Source organism: Chiloscyllium punctatum, chromosome 11, assembly GCF_047496795.1.
Source record: "Chiloscyllium punctatum isolate Juve2018m chromosome 11, sChiPun1.3, whole genome shotgun sequence".
NCBI lineage: Eukaryota > Metazoa > Chordata > Chondrichthyes > Orectolobiformes > Hemiscylliidae > Chiloscyllium > Chiloscyllium punctatum.
The window spans coordinates 54,503,866-54,528,651 of record NC_092749.1 but is presented as its reverse complement, the minus strand read 5'-3'; the positions used below and the strand labels follow the sequence as shown (position 1 = coordinate 54,528,651).

At 40.4% G+C, this 24,786-nt stretch overlaps 1 protein-coding gene across 7 annotated transcripts in view; it reads left to right on the top strand.

The window, feature by feature from the left end:
• Positions 1 to 24,786, top strand: part of lpgat1 (lysophosphatidylglycerol acyltransferase 1) — a 118,100-nt gene that overhangs the window by 61,022 nt on the left and 32,292 nt on the right. For all 7 annotated transcript variants that reach the window (XM_072580836.1, XM_072580835.1, XM_072580834.1 and 4 more), the window contains one exon: positions 11,163 to 11,289. In XM_072580836.1, the coding sequence (XP_072436937.1) occupies positions 11,163 to 11,289 (127 nt within the window). The remainder of the gene's footprint in view (positions 1 to 11,162; positions 11,290 to 24,786) is intronic.

The following is a 24,786-nucleotide window of genomic DNA, read 5'->3' as shown; positions in this document are numbered from 1 at the left end:
TGTGGGTAGAGTTGAGGAACTCTAAAGCATCAAAGAAAAATTGACCTAATGAGAGTTGTGTACAGGCGGCCTGGCAGTAGTATGGATATGGGAAGGAAATAGATCAGGAAGTGGAAAAGGAGTGAAAGGGATGCACTATTACAATAATCATGTGGGCTTCAGTGTGCAGGTGGACTGGGAAAATCAAGTTGGTAGCAGATTTCAAGAAAAGAAATTTGCGGAAAGTCTCAGATGGTTTTTAGAACGATTTGTGGTAAAGCCCACTAGGAAGCAGGCAGTTCTGGATTTGATGATGCTTAATGAGGGAGATTTGTTTAGGGAGCTTAAGGAGAAGGAACCCTTTGGGGACAGTGTCCACAATAGAATGTGCCCTTTGATTTGAGGTGTTATGGCATTACAATTGAGTGAAGGTAACTACAAAGACATGACAGAGGAGCTGGCCAGATTTGAGAAAGAGGAGCATAGCGGTGAAGATGGTGAAGCAGCAGTGGCAGGAGTTTCTAAGGTGTAATTCATGTAGCACAACAAAAACTCATGCCAAAAAAAATACTAAGGGGAGGATCAGACAACCATGGCTGGCAAGGGAAGTCCGAGAGAGCATAAAAGCAAAAGAAAAAGCATACAATGCAGTGAAGATTAGTGGGAACGCAGAGGATTGGGAAGCCTTTAAAAACCTGTAGAGGATAACTAAAAAACGTGAGGGGAGAAGGTTAAATATGAGAATAAGCTAACTAGTAATATAAAAGAAGATTGTAAGAGTTCTTTTCAGTACCTGAAAGGTAAGAGAAAGTCAAGAGTGGATATTAGACTGCCGGAAAATGAGGCTGGAAAAGTAGTAATGGGAAACAAAGAAGTGGTGGAAGAACTGAATAAGCATTTTGCGTCAGATTCACTGTGGAAGACACCAGCCACATACCAGAGCTGGAAGAGTCAAGGGGGCAGAAGTGTTTGTGGTGACCATCGCTGAGGAGAAGATGCTGGGGAAGCTGAAAGGCGTGAAGGTGGATAAGTCACCCAGATCAGGTGGACTACACCCCAAATTTCCAAAGCTGACAGCTGAAGAGATTGTGAAGGCATTGGTTGGAATCTTTCAGGAAACAGTGGAAAATGACTAGCGTAACACATGTTTAAGAGAGGAAGGCAAAAGACAGGAAATTATAGGCTGGTTAGTCTGGCCTTCATAGTTGGTCAGATTTTAGAGTCCGCGAATAAAGATGAGATTGCAGAGGACTTGGCCTTGCATGGTAAAACAGGGTTGAGTCAGCACAGCTTCGTCAAGGGGAGGTTATGCCTCTTAAATCCGTTAGAATTCTTTGAGGTAATGAGCAGTTAGACAAAAGAAAGCCAGTGGATATGGTGTATTTGGATTTCCAGAAGGCCTTTGATATGGTGCCACACAGAAAGCTGCTAAATAAGATAAGAGCCATGGTGTTTGGGGCAAGATACACACCTGGATAGAAGATTGGCTGACTGGCAGAAGGCACAGAATTGGGATAAGGGGATCTTTTTCAAGATGGCAGCCTGTGACTAGTGGAGTTCTGTAAGGGTTCATGTTGAGACCACAAATATTCATGTTATACATTAATAATCTAGACGAAGGAACTAAGGGCATTGTTGCTGAATTTGCAAATGAGACAAAGGTGGAAGGACAGGTAATGTTGAAGAAGCAGGGTGGCTGCAGAAAGACTTGGACAGCTAGGAGAGTGGGCAAAGAAATGGCTTATGTGATACAATGTGGGAAAGTGACATTATGCACTTCAGTAGGAAGAATAGAGGTGTAGACCGTTTTTCTAAATGGGAAATGACTTTGGAAATTTGAAATCTGAATGTTAAATGTTTTTTCACAGATTCTGCCAGAATCTGTTGCCAGCATTTTCTGTTTTCATTTCATAATTCCCGTAATTGCAGTATTTTGCTATTGTGCTTTCAAAATCTCCTTTTGAACCTTAATTGTTTGCACAGAATTATCTGAGAATTGGAAGGGTTAAATAGCAAATTACTTTTGCTTCAATTTCAAATTAATAGCCAATACCCATCTGGAAAGATAATTATTGTCTGCATTTACTTCTCTTTGAAAATCATTCAAATTTAAAATAAGTTGAATGCCTTTCTGTCTCGGGTCAGAAAAGTTCACTGATGAAAGAACATCTATACTAATGTTTATAATGAGACTGAATTAATATAGTTTTTAAAACCTCTAATCTCTCCACCTCGCTACCTTTGTGACTTTCTGATGTTTACATGAACAGAACTGATTATGCATTTCAGATTAAACTATTGCTTATTGCAATTAAAATTTATGTAATTAGTTTACTCAAATAATCCTCAAAAAGCTTCGTCTGTGAATAATTTACTGAGTGCAGCATTCCAAAATTAAAGCACAATTTCAGCTATTTCTTTTTGTATTTTTCCCCTGGGGATTTGTCAAATATTTTCATTATTCTAAATGTTTCACACAGTTGAAGCTATAAACATTAAAGAATTATTCTCTTGTGGGTGTGGGCATCAATGGTAAGTCCAGCATTTATTGCCCATTCCTAATTTGTTCTTTTGAATAGTTTAGATCAACAGCAATGTGGTTAACTCTTAGGTCATGTGTAAGCTAGATTCAATAAGGATGGCAGCTTTACTTCCCTAAAATGTATTAGTGAACCAGATAAGGTTTTTTTTTCCAGTCTTCTGTGATAGCTTCATGGCTATTATTACTGAGACTAGCTTTCAATTTCAGATTTTATTATTTAAGTTCCACCAATCCACACGAGGGATTCTAAGAAATCTAAGAAATGCTATGATAGGATTTCAACTTGTCTCCTGAGTATTAACCTGCACTTGCATTTTTCTAGCCCAGTGACATGAGAGTGTACCATCATTTGGTTAAATAATGAGCATTTTCTGGTGATCATTTTAGGTTCTGAATCAGCCAATGAAGGTCTCAACACGAATACCATATTGCAAACGAATGATCAAAATTAGAAATATTTACTTTGACTCCCTTGCTTTTTAAGTCCTGTGATCTAACATCAGTTTTGATTTTCACATAGTTTATTAGGTACAGTAGGATCGTGAATATATAACTGGATGAATAATCCAGTAATTTGATGTAATGATCAGAAAACATTAATTCAAATCCAATATTGGCAGTTGGGGAATTTAAATTTGGTATGTTAAACGGAAACAAAATTATCATAAAAATGTTAGTACCAGTTATAATAGCCATGAAACTATTGAGCTGTCATTTTTTTTAAAATCTGGAAATTAATGAGCCGTTAGGAAGGAAATCTGGTGTATATTTTCAATCTTGCCTATGTGACTGTGCCTCCAGCAATATGGTTGACTCGCAACTGATCTCAGGAAGTGGCCTAGCAAGCAACACAGTTGAATTAAATCTGAAAATGGATATATTTCAGAAATTGAAAGGGAGGGAAAAACTCAAGAAAATTACAATTACCATGGAATTAATACGGAGTAAATTGTTAGAATTACAAGTTAATAAGTCCCTTAAGCAGGACAAACAAGGTTAGGAATACATGAATGGTAGGGCCCAGAGAAGCACGAAGAATTAAAGGGATCTTGATGTGTTTGCCCGCTGTTCCCTTAATGTAACAAGGCAGGTAGATGAAGTGGATAAGAAGGTGCATGGAATTCTTGCCTTTATTAGGTGAGGCATAGAGTTTAAGAACAGTGAAGTTATTCTGTAACTGTATAAAAAGTTTGATTAGGCAACGGCTAGAGTGCTGTGTGGAATTCTGGAGTCCACGTTGTAGGAGGAATGTGATTACATTGGAGCGGGTGCCAAGGAGATTTACCAGGATGGTAAATGGGCTGGAGAGTTTGAATTATGATAAGTTTAGATTGTGGTTGTTTTCCTTGGAGCAGAGGAGACTGAGAGGAGCCACTGCTGATGTGTATACAATTAAGGGGGACGTAGACATAGTAGACAGGTAGGAGTTTTTTTTTAGTGGGGGGCACCAGTGACCAGGGGGTCATTGATTTAAGGTAAGGGGCAGGAGGTTTGGAGGGGATGTGGAAAAATATTTTTCATTCAGAGGGTGATAGAAATCTGGAACACTCTATCTGTAAGCGTGGTAGAGGCCGGAACCCTCCATAACTTTTTAAATGTTTAGATGAACACCTGTAATGCCAAAGCAAATAAGGCTTTGGGCTAATAGCTATGAAGGAGAGTAGAATAGTTAGGTGCTTGCTTTTGACTTGCATAGACTTGACAGGCTGAAGGGCCTTTTTCTGTGCAGTAGGCCTCTGACAGACAAACCAGAGATGGTTCACAGTGATATACGGTCAGAACAAAGTTTACCTCTGAATCAACAACCTTGACTTCAGACTCTATGAAGTCTCATGCTGTAAGATTAGACATAGATAAGCTAAACCGCCTACTGATTATCTCCTATTACCCTCCCTCAGCTAATGAATCTGTACACCACCTGAAAGCACTGAGAGTAGCAGGGGCATGGAATGGTAGGGCTTCAGTGCCCATTGCCAAGCTTGGCTTGATAGCACCCCTGCTGACTGACGTGCTGACTGCTGAAGGACATATTTGCCAAACTGGGCCTGTAACAGGTAATAAGAAAGCCAGCAAGGAGGAGAAAATTACTAATTCTATTTTGTGTATCACAACTCCACCCATCCATGACCGTGTTAGTAGGAATGATCTCACTAGCTAGTCCTCTGACTTTCGCACTCACTGTGTGATAATTCAGTTATACTACCTATTGTAACAAATAGGTAGCTATGGGCATAATTCAGCAGATGTTTGAAATGATGCTCTTTTAGTGTTATTATGTATGTTCAACAAATCTTTTATTATTAGCTGAGAGAAATGTTGACAGTCATTTCCTGGATCTCGTCACTTGCGCACCAGGAATCTCAACATCAGACATGGGATAGAAGGATGACTTGTTCTTTTTGATCACTTACCACCAAGTTGCTGACCGTTTGCATTGTGTGAGATGCAAAGTACAACAACATAAACTTGAAAGGAATAATTTCCCCTTCAGACCTCATTTAACCAAAAATGTGATGGAAAATGTCTGTTTGCATTCCCATGTCAATAATTGAGGGTAGGGCAATGGAGTAGTGGTAATGTAATTGGACTAGTAATCCAGATAATGTTCTGGGAACGCTGGTTCAAATCCCTTTAGAAATTGGTGAATTTTGAATTCAGTAAAAAATAATCTGGAAGAATAATCTGAACTAACGGCGACAGTGTAACCTGTTGATTGTCATAAAAACCTATCTTGTTCACTATTGCTCTTAAGAGAAGGGCATCCTTATCTGATCTGACCTACATGTGACTCCAGACACACAGCCATATTGGTTGCATTCTGGACAATTGGGAATCGACAGGAATGCTCTAGTCAGTGACATCTATGTCCCATGAATTAACTTGTAAAGGTTATTATAATTGAAACTTCTATGAACACAATTCTATGTGAAAAGCCCTCAGTAGTGGAAATAGATTGTAATATTGAAACCAATAATTTTCTGAAGAAAAAGTAAGTTTTAGTCATCTAAGTGAGCTTATTTAGTCTTTAAAGAAAACAGTACAACCAGCAAAGTATTTTTTTTCACTCCATCTTATTGTCCAAGATCTGAATACACTTCAGAAGTTCCCCTGCCTTTTAATAGTGTTGCTGCCTGAATTTATATTAAAATAATTTTTAGTACAATAATTGAAGCTCCCACTTTCACTAGTTGAAGGAGACAGTTAGGTATACAGAGGAATCTTGATTATCCGACATTCGATTAACCGAATTTTGGATGATCCGAACAAGATCGCAAGTTCTCAATGCATGGCTGATTGGGCTGGCATTCGATTAACCAAACAAAATTCTCCCCACCTGTGTCCTTCGGATAACTGAGGTTCCTCTATAATCAGCAAGAGTTCTCTTGCATGTTTGATCTGGTGTCTGGAGTCAATGTCTAGGGGTCCTGGGGTCACTCTCTCTCAGCTTTGTCATTACATGAGCATCACAACTGGGTCTTCCCTGTCTTTGGGGCAGGATACACTCAGAATAGTGATGAAGGCATCTGGAATGTTGGTTTAATTGTTTTATTCTGAAAGCATGCCTACGTCAGGCCATTGTTTGATTGCTCCCTCAATTTTGACATGAAACCACAGATGCATGGAGGAATTTGACTGGTAGGCTGGGTATGTTTTTGTCACATCTGAATCCATTGCCCCTCAATCCAGTTTTATTGATTTTTGTTTTAATAGCAGTTTTATACAACTGATTTGGCTTGGTAGGCCATTTCAGTTGATTTTGCTGAGCGTCTGGAGTCACAGGGTCAAATTTGATAAATTTTCTTTCCTATTGGATAATAGTGAATGAGGTTTCTTTAAACAACAGATCATAACTTTGTAGTTGTCTTGTCTTTCTTAGTGGCATGTGAGATATAAAGGCATGTGTTTCTGTTAATTTCTATAGCTAGAATTTTCCTGGAACAGATCATTAACCTGTCAACAGAGGCTATATATTGAGCTGCACACTACATCAAGATTGGCCGACCAAGACACACTCCTACTGTCACTGCCTACATAGTCTATTTGTAGGTTGATAACCAGGAAACTTGTTGTTATTATTACCTGGTCGGGCCAGTATGCAACTTTAGCACATGTTGTCTTTTAACCACGCTCTGAATGGCTTCACAATCCTTTCAGTTGAATCCAAACCCCTCATTTTCTCAGAGCAACTCAGTATAGGCATTAAATGGCAGTTTTGCCAGAAATATCCCCTTCCACAAAGTGACTTAATGAGAAAGAGACTTCAGGTGCTGAAAGTACTCAATGTGTTAATTTTTTAAAAAAAGCTGGGGAACTTGTTCCTAATATCTTACTGACAATGCCTACAACCTAGAATGAAGATCGTCTGGTTTTTACACCCCTCAGCCAGTGGATTTGAAGGCAGGAGGCAAGGGCAAAGGACAATTCAGTAAGTGGTCCATATAATATGCGCATAGGGGTAGAATTAGACTATTTGGCCCATGTGTCTGCCCCACCCTTTCATCCCCTTACTAATCAAGAACCTATCTATCACTAGCTTAAATAAGCTCATAACTTGGCTTCCACAACCTTCTGTGTCAGAGTTCCACAGATTCACCACACTGGAGAGGGTCACCTCTTCACACTGAGGCTGTGCTGTTATTTCCTAGTCTCTCCTACAAGTAGAAACATTTTCTCTATGTCCACTGCATCCAGGCCTGTCAATGTTCAGTTCATTTCAAAGAGGTTCCACCCCTCTTTTCCCCCCCCCCCCGCCCAAATCCCCATCCTTCTAAACTTTGGTACAGACCCCCAGTGTCATCAACTGTTCCTTAAATAGCAAACTCTTCATCCTGGGAACATTCTTGTAAACTACTTCTGGAGCTCCTCCAACGCAAGCAATCCTTTCATCAGTACAGGTCCCAAAACTGCTCAATATTCTGAATGGGGTCCAACCAGGTTTGTATATAGCCTTAACAGGAGATCCATGATCTTGTATTCTAGCTCTCAAGTTAATGCTAACATTGCATTTGCCTTCCTAAGTGCCAACTGAACCTGCATGTTAACCTTGACAGAATTCTGAATTAGTACTCCAAAGTCCCTTTGTGCTTCAGACTTTTGATGCCTTTCCCCATTTAGAAAGTAGTCTGTATTCTTCCTATCCAAATGCATAACCTCACTTTCCCACACTCTGTATTCCATTTGCTACTTCCTTGCCCACTCTCCTAGCTTGTCCCAGTACTTCTACAGCCTCCCCACCTCCTGAATTCTTCCTGCCCCGCCACCTGTTTGTGTTATGTGCAAACTTAACAACAATACTGTCTCTGTTCCTTTAACCAGATTACTAATGGACAACATGAATAGTTGTGGTCTTTGCAGAACACCATTAGTCACTGGCTGCCATCCTGAATAAACTTCTTTATTCCCACTCTCTACCTTCTGCCAGTCAGTTAATCTTCCATCCATGCCAGTATCTTGTCACTAACACCATGGGCTTTTATCTTATTTAGCTGACTTCTTTGTGGCACCTTTTCAGAGGCTTTCTGGAAATCCAAATAGATCATGTCCACTGGCTGTCGTTGCTCTAACTTGCTCATTAACTCCTTCAAGAATTCTACCAGACTTGTCTACCAGGCATGTTTTTCCCTTGATGAAGTCAGGCTGACTCAACTGTATTTTATCGTGCACTCCCAAGTATTCCACACTCTTATCCTTACTAATGGACTCCAAACTCTGAACAATGACAGAAGTCAGGCTAAATGACCAATAATTTCCTATCTTCTGCATCCCTCATGGTTTATACCAGCCATTTTCCAGTCATCTGGGAAACTCTCTGACTCCAGTGACTTCTGAAAGATAACCATCAATGCCTGTACAATCCCCTCAGGTATTTCCTTCAGATGCAGTCCACCTGGTTTTGGGTGACATATCCACCTTCATATCTTTTGCTTTCCCCAGCACTTTCTGATGGCCAGCACATTCACATCTACCCCTTGATTCTCTTGAAGTTCTGTTATACTACTAGTGTCTTCAACCATGAAGATTGATGCAAAGTGCCTCTTCAGTACCTGTTTCCCATTATTACTTCTCCAGCCTCATTTTCTAACAATCCAATGTTCATTCTTGTCTCTCTCTTACCTTTGATAGAGCTAAAAGGAATGTCTTGTAATCTTCTTTTATATTACTAGCTAGATTAACCTCTTATTTCTTCATCTCCCCTCTTGCTTTCTTAGTTGTCCTTTGTTGGCTTTTAAAGTCTTTCCAGCCCCCTGGCTTCCCACTAATCTTCACTACATTTTTTGCGTTTTTTTTCTTTTGCTTTTAAGCGGTCCTTGACTTCCCTTGTCAGCCATAGTTGCCTTGTCCTCTGGTTATGTTCCCTCCCTTAGGATAATTTCTGTTGTGCATCCTAAATTACCCCCAGAAACTTCTGTCATTGCTACATCACTGTCTTCCCTGCTAGGCTCCCCTTGCTCAACTTTGGTCAGCTCTTCCCGCAAGTCTTTGCCATTACTTTACTCAATTGAAATGCAGTTACATCTGATTCCAGTTTCTTTTCCTCAAGCTTTCAGGGTGAATTCTATCATTTTATAGTCCCGAATCAGTTCTCTCATTATACATCATTAAATGCAGAATTTCTGTTCCCAAGTGGGTTCTACCAGAAGCTGCTCCTAAACGTTTGCTCCTAAAAGTTGTCTCCTAGACATGCCTTGAATTCCTTTTGTTGGGATCCAGTGCCAATTGATTTTACCAGTCCATCTGTATATTGAAGACCCCTTAAATAAGTCCCATCGGGGTTTTTGTGTGTGATTCCTCCACTCCACCCACATTTTTTTTATGCCTTCTGATCCTATTTTTCTTCCTGCTATTGGTTTAATTTCATTTCTTACAATTAAGGCAACCCTGCTGCCTCTGCCCATCTGCCTATCCTTTTGATAGGACAAGTATCCTTGGATATGTAGTTCCCAGCCCTCATCCCTTTCCAGCTATGTTTCTGCGATGCCCATAACATTGCACTTCAATTTCCATCTGCAGGACAGGCTCATTTGCCTTAGTTCGCATACTGCATGCATTTAAGTACAACACCTTCAGTCCTGTGTTGATTGCCCCCCTCCCCCTTCTCATAGCTGTTCCCTTAACAGCTATGCCTTAAGTTAGATTCCTGACCATTTCTATATGGTGTCCTGTTACTTGTTCTGGAAGCTTTATTGTTTCCTGAGACTGCCTTCCCTTTTAACTAGTTTAATGTTCTTATGACCACCTTACTTGGTCTTTCAGCTCGAATCCTGGTTCCCAGATCAATGGAGGTGATCTGATCAGGTGAAGCCCATCCCAAAAGTACAGTTCCCTCCTGTCTCAACACTGGTGCTAGTGCCCCATTGAATGGAAATAGTCTCTCCCGCACCACTGCTTTAGCCATCCGTTGGCTTTACTAATCTTCTTATCTCTGTCAATTTTCATGTGTTTTGAATAATAATCTGGAGATTATGACCAGTGAGGTCCTATTCTTTAAATTTTTTTCCAAGTTTCTGGTATTCCCCAACCTCTTACCTTCTTTTTCCTATATTGTTAGTTCCAACATGGACCACAACAACTGGATTGTCCCTCTCCCACTCAAATATCCTTTCAAGCCTGTTCAAGATGACCCTTATCTTGACGTGAATGGCCTGATCTGCATGGTGCTTTGCCTGCCTGGACTCTTGATCCTGCTAATAAATGATGCTGTTTAAACTCCTAAATATTGAATCTCTTAACACTATCATGTTTCTTTTTGCTTCCCTGCTTGAATAGTTTCTTGTACCTTGGTGATCAGTTTTCCCCACCTTCCCTACAGTCCTTTTCCTCATCCACACAGGGAACAAGTACCTCGGACCTGTTGGACAAGCTGAGGCTCTTCTAATGCTAAATTCAGGATCTTTCCACCTGCCGCACTTATAAAATGGTTCAAATGTGCTTACCCATCTGACTTGCACCCCACTGCTACCTCATTGCTTGAGTGTCTGGAGTCACATATAGACCAGGGTAATAGATTTTTGTTTCCAGTAACAATAGTATCAAGTGGTCAATCCACAATTGAAGCTCTTACATGCCTACTTAAGGACCTCATCCAGATGCCATTGAGTTGACCAACAGTGGGAAAGTTTTGTGCCAAATGGCTAAGCCAACAGATTTTCCTCGGTTGGTGGCAGCTGGAATGCTTCCTTCCTTAATGTCACCCCTGAACCACAACGGAGCAGCCATTCTCCTGACCACCTTCTCCACATCCAACTTGTTAGGCAGCAGTAGAGACTGCAGTGCTACATAAAATCGAAGTTGATGTTTTTTTTTTGAGTGACTGTAAGGGTAAGTATAAGAGCGGGGCTCAGAGTTGATCTTTCAGAGAAGTGGCATAGACACTGTCAAATGGCACCTTCTGTGCTATAACAATTCTATGAATTATAAAATTGGTGTTAATTGTATGAAATTATGAACAAGTTGATACTGTATACTTAATTGATGAATTTAGCCAGATGACAGTGGTTTGATGAAGTCGTAACCATTTTGGGTCAGAACAAATTATCTGCAATGTACATGCACCTTTCCCACCTCAGTAATTATATCAAGGACTACATATCTCAGAAAAGAAAGTTGCTTATTTTTTGTTTTTAATCTCTGTTCTATGTAGTGGAAAAACAAAGTGGCCTCCAGTGGGTTATAGATATTACCATCGCGTATCACAAAGCAAAGCCAATAGACATTCAGACTTGGATAATTGGTTATAGAAAACCAACAGTCACACATGTGCACTACAGGTAAGTCCTGTTGTTCTGTTAAATCTTTAACTGAATTCATGTATTCTTTAACCAACTGCCAATTGGGATAATCTACTTGTTTAGTAGAGTACAAGAGGGATTTGTTTTGATCGCATTCCCTTGTCACTATAAGCTATTGGTTTCTCTTACCCAATTTAATTCTCTATCATTGTACCAAACTTGCCACTTTCTTTCAAAGAGACAAAGGGAATTGTTCCAAAATGCACACATCATTTGCAACAAGGTAGATGATTTAAAGGCAAAAGTAATTGAAAATGGATATGATCTAATTGCCATTATAATAACATGGCTGAGGGTGACCAAGAAATATTAGAAAAGATAGGCATAAAGGAAGGGGAGATGGTGGTAAACTAATGATAAAGGATGGGATCGGTCCATTAGAGAGGAAGGATCTCCAATCAAAAGAACAAAATGCGGAACCTGTTAGAATGGAGCTAAGAAGCAGCAAGGGATAGCAAACGTTGATAGGAGTTATCTGTAGGCCATCAAAAAATTGTGGTAGTGTGGGTCATGGCTTTAATCAGGAGATTAGAGACTCCTATACCATGAGTAATACAGTAATCATGGGTAACTTCGATCTGTGCATAGATTTGGTAAACCTAATGAGCACTTACGATGTTGAGAATGAGTTTCTGGAGTGTGTAGGGACTGTTTGTAGAGCAGTATGTTCTGAAAAATATCAGAATGCAGGCTATTTTAGGTTTTAGTATTAAGAAATGTAAAAGCCTAACTAATAACTATGTTGCAAAAGAGCCTTTATAGAATCATGGAATCATATAGTGCAGAAGAGGTCCTTCAAGACATTGAGTCTGCACTGACACGCGAGAAACACCTGACCTTCAACCTAATCCCATTTATCAACACATTGCCTGTAGCTTTGAATGTTATGACATTCCAAGGGCATGGGTGGGCATAATAGATTTTTACATTGTGATTGGGAGTGAGTTCATTTATCTTGAAGCCAGGGGATTACATTTGCACAAAGGAAATTATGAATGTATGAGGAGTAAATTGATTGAAGTGGATTCAATAAATACATTAAAAATATGACCGTACATTGGCAATGATTTTTTAAAGAATGATTGTATAGTTTACAGCAACTCTACATTCTTTCAAAGCACAAAAACCCAAAAAACACTCCTGGGGTTTGTGGTGATGTCATTTCCTGTTCGTTTTCTGAGGGGTTGATAGGCTAAGCAAAGACATGCCAGAGAATTCCTAGAAACTTGGCACTCCAACCACAACGCCATAAACAAACACACAGATCTAAATGCCATCTATCAACCCCTCAGAAAAACGAACAGGAAATGACATCACCACAAACCCCAGGAACCCCATCCAGGACAAACATATAAATAGAAAGCAGGAGACAATAGCTTCGCTTCATTTGGAGGTCACCACTGATGATACCTAGCCAGGTAATGAAACATCTGGATATCAAACCTGCACCTCAGCGAACAAACCTACACCCTAAACCTCAACCTGAGCTACAAACCTTGCAAAAACATCCTTTAATGACTTAGACAAAATAAGTGAATTTGCAAATGTCACAAAAATAGATGGAAAGTCAAGTTGTGGGACGGATAAAAAGAGTTTGCAGAGGGAGATATCAATAAGTGGGCAAAAAATTGGCAAATGGACAGTAATATGGGAAAATGTGAAGTTTTACATTTTTAGATTCGATTACTTACAGGTTAGGAACAGGCCCTTCGGCCCAACAAGTCCACACCGACTCTCTGAAGAGCAACCCACCCAGACCCATTCCCCTACATTTACCCCTTCACCTAACACTACGGGCAATTTAACATGGCCAATTCACCTAATCTGCACATTTTTGGACTGTGGGAGGAAACCGGAGCACCCAGAGAAAACCCATGCAGACACTGTGATCAGGTAGGCTAATGGAATATTGGCTCTTATCTCACGGTGGCTGTACAAGATGCTGGTGAGACCACATCTGGAATACTGAGAGCAGTTTTGGTCCCCTTATTTTAGCAAAAATATCATTTAATTGGAGTCTGTTCAGAGAAGGTCACTAGGATGATCCCTAGTATGGAGGGATTGTCTTATGAGCAAAGGTGAAACAGTTGGCACTGTACTCACTGGAGTTCAAAACAATGAGAAGTGATCTCATCAAAACATATAAGATTCTTAGCGGGCTTAACAGGATGAGTGCAGAGAGGATGTTTCCCCTTAGGGACCAGAGAGCATAGTCTCAGAATAAAGGTCTGCAATTTAAGACTGAAATGGTGAGGAATTTATTCTGTCAGAGCTTGTCTTTAGAATGTCTTTAGAATTCCATAGAGAGCTGTGGGGGCTGAGTCCTTGTATACATAAGATTGAGATAGATTCTTCAATCAGTAAAGGAATCCAGGATTATGAAGAAAAGGCAGGAAAGTGGATATCAGCTCAGCTATGATACCATTGAATGGCAGTGCAGGCTGATTGGGCCAAATGGCCTATTCCCGTTCCTATTTCTTATGCTCTTCTGGGCTTGTCCTGGGATGATGGGACTATGCTGAGAAGAGAATTTGGACCTGTATTCTTTGGAGTTTCGAAGAATGAGATGTGATCTCATTGAAATCTATAAAATGTTTAAAGGAACAGATGGTGTTTCCCCTGGTTGGGAATCAAGAACCAAGGAACACCATTTCAAAATAAGGGGGAAATTGCTTTGGACATGAATGAGAATTGTTTCTCACTCGAAGGACTGTGATTATTTTAGAATTCACTACATCGAAGCACTGAGGAACCTCGGTCAATGAGAATGTGTAGAAGTTAATAGATTTTTAAATACTACTGATATAAAGGGATATGGATATAATGATGGAAAAAGGCACTGAAGTGGATTATCAGCCACGATTGTATTGAATGGGGGAGCAGACTCATCTGGCTGAATGGCCTACACCTGTTCCTGTGTTCAGTATCAAGCTCATTACAAAGGTGATTTGTCACTGTTCTAATTCTGCATTTCGTATTGGCTTTGTGTTCATCCCTCGATAATCCATTCGAGAGTGCAGACAGGTCTCAGACTTCAATAGACTTTATGGATGGTTTTGACTCCAAGCCTTTAATTCTCAGATAATGAAGCAGTCTGTTCCTGCATGCAGCAAGGCCTGGATAACTCTCGTGCTATGTAAAAACAAGGACTGCAGATGCTCGAAACTAGATTTTGGATTAGTGGTGCTGGAAAAGCACAGCAGTTCAGGCAGCATCCTAGGAGCAGTAAAATCGCCGTTTCGGGCAAAAGCCCTTCATCAGGAATACAGGCAGAGTGCCTGAAGGGTGGAGAGATAAATGAGAGGAGGGTGGGGAGAAAGTAGCGCAGAGTACAATAGGTAAGTGGGGATGGGGATGAAGGTGACAGGTCAGGGAGGAGGGTGGGGGAAGGTAGCAAAGAGTACAATGGGTGGATGGGGGTGGGATGAAGGTGATAGGTCAGAGGGGAGGGTGGAGTGGATAGGTGAAAAAGAAGATAGGCAGGTAGGATAAGTCATGGGGACAGTGAGCTGGAAGTTTGGAACTGGGGTGAGGTGGGGGAAGGGGAAATGAGGAAACTGTTGAAGTCCACATTGATGCCCTGGGGTTGAAGTGTTCCAAGGCGGAAGATGGGGCGTTCTTCCTCCAGGAATCGGGAGGCCCAGGACCTCCATGTCCTCTGCAGAGTGGGAAGGGGTGTTGAAATGTTCGGCCATAGGGTGATGTGGTTGATTGGTGCGGGTGTCCCAGAGATGTTCCCTAAAGCGCTTTGCTAGGAGGCGTCCAGTCTCCCCAATGTAGAGGAGACCGCATCGAGAGCAACGGATACAATAAATGATATTGGTGGATGTGCAGGTAAAACTTTGGATGTGGAAGGCTCCTTTAGGGCCTTGGATGGAGGTGAGGGAGGAGGTGTGAGCGCAGGTTTCACAATTCCTGCAGTGGCAGGGGAAAGTGCCAGGACGGGAGGGTGCGTTGGTGGGGGGGGGGCGTGGACTTGACCAGGTAGTCACAGAGGTCTTTGCGGAAGGCGAAAAGAGGTGGGGAGGGAAATATATCCGGTGGTGGGGTCCGTTTGGAGGTGGCAGAAATGTCGGTGGATGATTTGGTTTATGTGAAGGTTGGTAGAGTGGAAGGTGAGCACCAGGGGGGTTCTGTCCTTGTTACGGTTGGAGGGGTGGGGTCTGAGAGCGGAGGTGTGGATGTGGATGAGATGCGTTGGAGGGCATCTTTAACCACGTGGGAAGGGAAATTGTGGTCTCTAAGAAGGAGGCCATCTCGTGTGTTCTGTGGTGGAACTGGTCCTCCTGGGAGTAGATACAGCGGATGCAGAGGAATTGGGAATACGGGATGGCATTTTTGGCAGGAGTTAGGGTGGGAAGAGGTGTAATCCAGGTAGCTGTGGGAGTCGGTGGGTTTATTTTTTTAAAAAAAAGTCTGTGTCAAGTCGGCCATCATTAGTGGAGTTGGAGAGACCCAGGAAGGGGAGGGAGGTGTCAGAGATGGTCCAGGTAAATTTAAGGTCAGGGTAGAATGTGTGGAGTTAACTGGCAAGTAACATTTACACCACGCAAAGCAAGGCAGTGTTCATCTTGAACAAAAGCAAATCTAACCATATTCCTTTTGTCATTGACTGACTTTACCATCAGAATCCTGGAGGTGACTATTGAGCACAAAACAGCAGGACAAGCCACACAAATACAATGGTTAGGAACAGATCAGAACTGGTTATTCAAAAGTTAGTAACTCCTCTCTTGACTCCTCAAACTCTTTCTCTCATCTGTATGATTAGTTCTCTTGCCTACTCTACTCCCTTACACAGTCTGCAATGATTCACAAAACATCTTGCCTTAATTTAGGATTTGGCAATGACTGCTGGCCTAGTCTCAATCACCTACATCCCATGAACCGATTAAAGAAGAATTCCAGAATGTTGAAAGTTTGTTCTTTTTGAGATATAAATTGATACTATATAGTTGTTATCAACTGATCTTTTTTTTTTCTCTCCAGATAAACCAAATTCACAAATATATTAGGTTTGTATAATCTGGAGAGATTTGCTACTATTTAAATTTTGCAATTTAACAGTCGGTTTTGTCAGTAAATAAATTGTTTCAGTCACAACTATATTAATTGCTTGACAGTATTATTCCTGTACTGAATGAACATATGGAAACTAATCATTGATTTTAAGTCCAAATTACACAACACATAATCTCTTATGTTTTTTGTTTCTTTTTGAGTATAAATTGATAAAGCAGATTATGATTAAAATAGTGGGATCAACAGTTATTGCATGAGGTAATTTCAGATGTCAAGGTTGCTAAGATTTTCCTGACATTTTAGGTCTAAGTTCATGTACTTTCATAAATGATATGTGTATAATATTGGTTGGTCAAAATTACATTTGGTTTGATGCATGGAACGTTTCTTAGGGTTTCACCAGAAAATGTGACCAAAATGTAGGCCTGTGCATTCAGAATGAACAATCATTTGCAGTTACGTTGAACTAATTCTTCTCACAGGATTCTGTCTTATTTCTATATAGTATGGAGGAAAGGGAGGCAGTGGACATCAAGAAGATTAATGGACTAGCATAGGGAGCCTGACGCACATCTGAAAAGATAGAACTTGAAGTATTTAACAGTGGTGAAATAAACAAAGAGGAGGGAATGGAGTGGAGAATTCCAGAGGACAGACATATAGTAGTGTACAAACAGCCAACGATGGTAGAGAAATGCCAGTGTTGGAGGAACAGTAGATATTTACAATAATGTAAATGGGTAGGTGCTTGTGTTAAGGTATTGTCCAATTTATATAAACTCTCCATTGGAGATCTCACCTCCTTCCAACTACATCTTATTATCTGTTTCATTTGGCCCATGTAGGAGTATGTGGCTGAGGAGAAGGTAGGTGCTGATAATTTTGCTGCTGCAGTAGTTGCCTGGATATGGTCTGTGACTTTAGCAGAGATACATCAGAGGTAGAGATACATTAGTTGCTCCCATGCCATGGTGGAAGCAAAGATGTACAGCTCAAGGTTAATTGAGTGCTTTCTAAGCAGTTAGCAATCATTTAGAAAGAGTGCTTTGTACAGCAGTCTCTTAATTATCTTGGCCTGGACTTTTCTTTGAAAGAGGCAAATGCCGTACATGTGGTGAAAGTGACTGTTCAATTCTCTTTGGACGGAGAAAATCAGATCGTATTTTGATATCATGTTGGACATTTGATCAAATTTGATGCCAAGGAGCTCTAGCAAAACTCATGTCAGTGAGAGTCAGGATAGAAAATTTGAGCCAAAATTGTAGCTGGCCACCAATGAATATGGTTGTGTTCGAGGCCAATCCTCTGAATCCCAAGATATTACTGCAGAAATTCCACAACAGCCAAGCAACTGTTTCATCAATGAACAGTCTTCCAGCACAGGATATGATATGCGAATGTAGTTTTATGCACACTGTTCAGTTCCATTTGCAGCTACACAGATAATGAATCCATCCTTTTCCATGTGCAGTAAGACCTGGATAACACTTAGGTTTGTTTTAATAACTAACAAATAACATTCCTGCCTTCTTTCATGTCTGCATCTTATCTTGCATAAACCCCGATAAACATAGCCTCATAGTTTCCACATTCAAACATGTCCTGGAGGCAGGTTTCGGAAGTTTAGAACAAGATTTTGCTGAATTTTTTAAAAATGTATTATTTGCAAGTTTAAATGAGGGTAGAGTGATGGTGGTAAATCTAGTTAAAAGTCCGGAATCCTCATTCCAGGCCGAGGTGCACCCATAGTCAAATTGTTCCACTACAGGTAGTTCTCCTTTAACAAACGTTTATTAAACATGCATTGTCTGTAATGTGGCTTGTGAATTGCTGACTTTTTTTGTAATAAAGCGAACACTCGTTCTATTAAATTCTCATCGCTGGCACTAGGTATCACGGTGCACCGGGGCGTGGACTCTACATCAGCATCACGTGATCAGTTGGTTTGTGCACTTTCTTGCAAAGAGCTTCGTGAAAGGTATTGTGAAGTATTTGTGCTAGTGGACTTTGAAAAGTATCGTGAAAATGTCTCTCCAGCCTGATGGCAAGAAGCAGGGAACAATCTGTTAATTTAAAAACTGAAAGTTGACATAAGAATGAAATTTCACTGGAATTGGCCAGCCGTAAAAGGACAATATTGAGATGCAGTTTGAAATTTGGCTTTGTTGTTTGTATTAAGAGCTTTTTACTCTTCCTTTTTTGTTAAAAAAAAATTCTTTTATATGTTAAAGAACATCTGCAGACTCCTGTGAATCTGTTTCAGTGACTAATCACTTTGGTGATTAACTGCAAAGAAAAACCAGTACAGGGACTAGGATATGGTCAGAGTCATTAAACTCTGCCTGTGGTGAGAGAGATAAAGGTGGCAAACATACTGCTACTTTTGATGCACATGTGGAGTTGTCCTGAGGGGATGACAAGGCTGTACAGAAGAGATTCCGGGTTAGTCAGAGTCAGATATTAGCGATGATGAGGGTAAGTGGGGAAGATGTTGCAGGAAAATGGTGGGTACAGTAACAGAGAGAGAGAGTGAGTATGAGATATTATCCTGAAGATGGTGGTACTTTCACTGGCAGAATGGAGAAGGTCATTGATCTTCTTACAACATTAAGTATTCCTTCAGATGATTGAGACTGCACAAGCCTGGATTGTAACCCTGGTCCAGGTTGGTATGGTTCCAGGGTGTCACATGAAAATGCAATTCTGGCATTTATAGGAGAACTAATGACACTGTACCACAAGCATCTATTCATTGATGTGGAAAATTGTTTGGTATATCCTGGCCATACAAAGCAGGACAAATCCCAACTGGTAGTTAAAGCCCTATCAGTCTGTTTTCTGATGTAAACTGATGGTCTGGGTTGATAATGCTATCAAACAAGGCTTGCTCAGAAATAGTCAGCTCACTGATATTCACTTTGGATTCTGCCAGAGCCACTCAACTTCTGACCTATATTGCCTTGGTCAAGCATTTACAAAAGAGCTGAACTCGTGAGGTGAGAGAGATTGTTCTTGACATCAAGGCAGCATTTGACCAAGTCCAGTATCAAGGAGTCCCAGCAAAACTGGAATGGGTACATATTAGTGCAAAGGTATTTTGGTAGTTGGAAACCTACTTAACACAAAAGATGCTGGTACAGCACTTAATCAGGAAGACTAATGGAACACTCACCTTTTTATTACAAGAGGAATTGAACATAAAAACAAGAGTGTTATTTGTCAGTTATACAGGGAATTGGTGAGACCAAATAGCGACCACCCTTTTTTTAGGACAAAGAAGAAGGGAATTGTTTTGTGGCTGTGAGACTATAAAACACTCTGCCTCAAAAGTTGGTGGAGCTGAGGTTGTTGCATTTTTGAAGCAAAGATAGACTCTTGCTTGGCAAGAAAATCAAAAGTTATGGGTGACCATAGGGTCATAAATGAAAGGGTTTGCTATTAGTGCAGAGTTCAGCAGTATTGAGATGACTGATACTGAAGTAGTCCACATCTAAATGCAGCATAATCTGGACAACATCCAAGCTTTGGCTGACAAGTGGCAAGTAACATTCAAGCCACTCAAATGCAAGGCAACCGCCATCTGAAACAAAAGAGAATTATAACAATCTCCACTTACCATTCAATAGCATCGTCATCACTGAATCCCCCCACTATCACCAATCTAGGAGTTACCATTGACTAGAAGCTAAACTGCACTAGCCAAATAAATACTGTGGCTACAAGTACAGGTCAGGGGCTAGGAATTCTGCAATAAGCAACTCCCCCTCTGACTCTCCAATGACTCTGCACCATCTAGAAGAGACACATCAGGATGTAATGGAATACTCTTCATTTGTCTGAACAAGTAAATCTCCAACCACATTCAATGTTTGTTAACCCAGGACAAAACAGCCTACTTGATTGGCATCCCATCCACTGTCTTCAGCATTTATTCCCTTCACCACTGTTACAGTGGTAGAAATATGAACTATCTACAAGATGCATTGCAAAACATCAGCCAGGCACTTGCGATATTTTCCAAATTTGCAATCTCCACCATCTAGAAGGACAAAGGCAGCAGGTGCAAAGGAATGGGACCACCTGCAAGTTCCCCTCCAAGCCATAATTTTGACTTGAAACTATATCAACATTCTTTCACTATTTCTGGGTCATAGTTCTGGAAGTCCTTTCTTAACAGCACTGTGGCTGTACCCACACCCTAAGGACTGCAGTGGTTCAAGAATGCAACTCACCACCACTTCCCAAGAGCAATCAGAGATGGGCAAAAAAAAATTGCTGTCCCAGTCAATAACCACTATCTCTTGAACTTATTTTTAACGAAGTGTTGTAAATTCTGTTTTGCAAAAATAAGATACAATTAAGCCACTTACCAGAATTGCTATTGATGGGCCACAGGCAATAGTGCTAAACAGTGCTTAGACAAACTTTAAAAAGCTGATAACTGCTTTCTAGAATTTTGAATATGTCAGCATAACATTCATCAAGAGTATTTTGTGTCTAAGAAACTGCATTTTTGAAGCATTTCATAACAGCTGTTTAGGAAATTGTCATCAAATTTAAACCACTCCACTCAATTTCAAGTGACTTTCCCTGTAGATCTGACTGCAGACCATATTCACACTTTGGCTGGCTATATTTTTTAATTGCTTATTGTTTTCCCATCTGTTACTTCATTGATTCTGGATTTAACGCATCAGGGAAGCTTCACATATTTGCCATGGATTAGTTTGGATGTACAACATCTAATAAAGGTACCATTTCTCAATTTTATTAACTAAAAGATATTGAACTCCCTCAGGACAATTCCAGTTTTCGTTAGAACCTCACTTTCAATGGTCTCCAGTGTTGTCCTTGCTAGTTTGAAGTTCAGTGGGAGGGCAAATAATGAACATATAGCAGGCAGGTGCATACACTATTGGAAGTACGTTTTAGAGATGGGCTTTTTAAAAAATCCCATCTAACTCCAATGTCAATGGTGTCTTTTTTGCCTTCCTATGTTAAGGGAGCTGAACTATTCCAATTTTCTTCTTTAAAATGCCATAGCTTTCAGGTTCCAGGCTGCTTTCTTGCTCCAGTGATGAGATCCACCTTTTGCCAAACTAAGGTTCAATTCACTAGGTATACCTGCATCCAGAGACATGCCAGAATCCCATTGAGCCAGTGGAAGAGGGCATCCTGAGTCCTCTACCTTTAATTAGGTAGATTAGTCGCTCCTGGACAAGATCTAAGCTGTATACGGGAGATTTCTGCTAAGGTAGCAGGAACTGATAGAACCCTTGAGACGTTTGGCACACTGAACACTTACTGTAATGATTGTAAACTGGAAAATTGTAGTTGTATCTTCCGTACTGTTGGATATATGTCCTGAAGTTTTCTTTACAGAAAATGCTTATTGAGATTGCACTTAGTCCATTTGTGACCCATTGTAAAGTGGAACTGAAGGCTGGATTTTAATATAATTTATTTTACTCACCTCAGTATCAAAAATTAATAATTACATTGTTAATTTCAAGAATGTATTAAAACTAATTTTGAAGGTGACTATTTTTCACAGATTTCATGGCCATGTACTTGATTTTAGAGAGACCATCATCATCACTGGGGAAGAAGTGCTGAGCAAACTATTGGGATTTAAAGCAGACAAGTCCCCAGGGCCTGACAGCCGATGTCCTAGGGTCTTAAAGGAAGTGGCAGCAACAATAGAAGTTTCATTGTTTATACCATTCCAAAATTCCCTGGATGTGGGAAAAGTTCCAGTGGATTAGAAAAATGTTTATCTAATACCCTTATTCAAAATGGGAGGAAAGCAGAAAATAGGAAAATGCAGAACAGTTAGTTCAACTTCTCTTTAGAAATTGTCAGATCCATTATTAAGGAAATAATAACAGGCCATTTGGAAAGTCAAAGTATAATCCATTGGAGTCCGCATGGTTTTATGAAGCATAAATCATGTTTGACTACTTTGCTGGAGTTCGTTCGAGATGTAACAAGCCATATGAATAATGGGGGTCCAGTAATATATCTGGACTTCCAGGAGGCATTTACATTGCTGCACAAAAGATTACTGGACAAGGTAAGGAGTAATAAGGGTTAGGGGTAATTTAGTAGCTGGGATAGAGGACTGGCAGACCGACAGAGTCTGGATAAATTACTACCTGAATGGCTGTAGGTTGGGTGGGGGAGTGTGCAGTAGGACCTGAGTGTCCTTGTGCACCAGTTGCTGAAGGCAAGCATGAAGGTGCAGCAGGTGGTAAAGAAGGCAAATGATATGTTGGTCTTCGTTGTGAGACATTTCAAGTACAGGAGCAGGGATGTGTTGTGGTTACACAGGGCCTTGGTGAGGCCACACCTGGAATATTATGTCCCAGTCTTTGCCTCCTTTTCTGAGGAAGGGTGCTCTTGCTCTTGAGGGAGAGCAGTGAAGGTATACCAGGCTGATTCTGGGGATGACGGGAGTGACATATGAGGAGAGATTGACTAGGTTAGGATTGTTTGAACTAGGATTGTTTGAACTGGAGTTCAGGTGAGTAAGGGAGGCTCTCATAAAGGCTTGAAATTGTAACAGGACTAGATGGGGTCCTGCAGAGAAGATGTTCCTGATGTTGGGTGCGTCCAGAACCAGGGGTCACAGACTGAGGATTTGGGGTGGACCATTTAGGATGGACATGAGACATTTCTTCATCCAAAGAGCGGTGAGCCTATGGAATTCGTTACCACAGGAAGTAGCTAATGCCAAAACATTGTTGTATTCAAGAGACTGCAAGATATAGCACTTGTGGCGAATGGGATCAAAGGTTATTGAGTGAAAACAGGAATAGGGTTTGTGAGTTGGACAATCAGCCATCACTGGTAAATGGTGGAGCAAGCTCAAAGGGCCAAATGGCTTCTTCCTGCTCCTATCTCCTATGTTTCTATAGATGATCTTTTTCTAGTTGGCAAGATGCAGTGAGGTACCCCAAGGTTTAGTTCTCGAGCCCACAAATTATCGATGTTAATTGGATGCAGGGATAGAAAGTAATGTAGTCAAATTTGCAGATGACGCCTAAAATGGTGGGAAAATAAGTTGGGATAAATGGATAAGAAATTTTATAAAAGGATATGGATAGGTTAAGTCGATGGGCCAAAATTTAGCAGATGAATTTTAACATAGGTAAGTGTGAGGTTATCCATTTTGGTCTGAGAAATAAAAAGGCAACTTATCTTAAGAGGGAAAAAGTTGAGTGTTTCACTGCAGAGGGATCTGGCGACATTGTACTTGAATTGCAGAAAACTATATGCAGATACAGAAGGAAATAAGGAAGGCAAAATGAATAGAGGATAAAAAGTAGAGATGTGTGGGTGCAGTTGTACTCCATATTAGTGACTGTGCACCTGGAGTATTACACACAATTTTGGGCCTCTTCCTTGAAGAGGGATGTAATTTCTTTGGAAGTAGTTCTGAGGAAGTTCACTAGAATGATTCCAGAGATGAAGGGGTTGTCTTATGAAGAGAAACTGAGCAGTTTTGACCTTTTACTGTTTGGAGTTTAGAAGAATGACAGGAGATGTAATTGAGATAATTAAGATACTAAATGGGATTAGCAAAGTGGATGTAGAAAGGATGTTTCCTCATGTCAGGCAATCTAGAATGTGAGGTCACTGTTTTAAATCTGCTGCACCTTATCTTAACCACAAAGATGAGAAATTGTTTCTCTCAAAAGGTTGTGAATCTGTAGAATCCACTTTTACAGAGTGTGGTGGATATTGGGACATTGAGTAAACATAAGGAGGTGGACAGGTTTTTAATTCGTAATGGGATGAAGGGTTATAGAGAGCGGGCAGGAAACTGGAGTTGAGACAGATGAGATCAGTCATGATTGTATCAAATGGAGGGACTGAATTGCGCACTCTGGCTCCTAGTTCTTCTGTTCTTAATTGCAATGTTTTGTTGGCTCAAGTTTTCATAATCTACATACTTTCTTCCTTTTGTTCACATTTCCCAATTTTAAAGGAAACCATTCAACAAGTTTTAATTTATGTGCAAACCTCAAAAGAAAAACATACTTACATTTTTTTTTAACTATCACCTTTTTCTGTTCTCCTTTGTGCACATAACAGTATTTAGTAACAATATTCCACTTGCAATCGCTCCTGCAGTGTTAATGGCTGTTAACTGAGTAAGTGGAGGAAAATCCAATAGTAAGTCTCTCTATAATGTATATCTAAAATTACAAATTTATTCTAGGAATGGCAGATTGGAGTGAAGTGTTCAAATTAATGCATTCTTTGATCTAATGAGTATTCCTGCTGTATAGCTGGTGTTTTGCTTTTATAAGCACGCTTAGAACTTGTGTGTGTATTTTTGCTGATCAGATTTAGTTTTGTGCTGGAAAAAGGATTGAGTTTTCAATTCACCTGACCCTTGATAAATGCTGCACGTGAATCTATTTAGCAGAATCACTTGTGGTCCAGAGG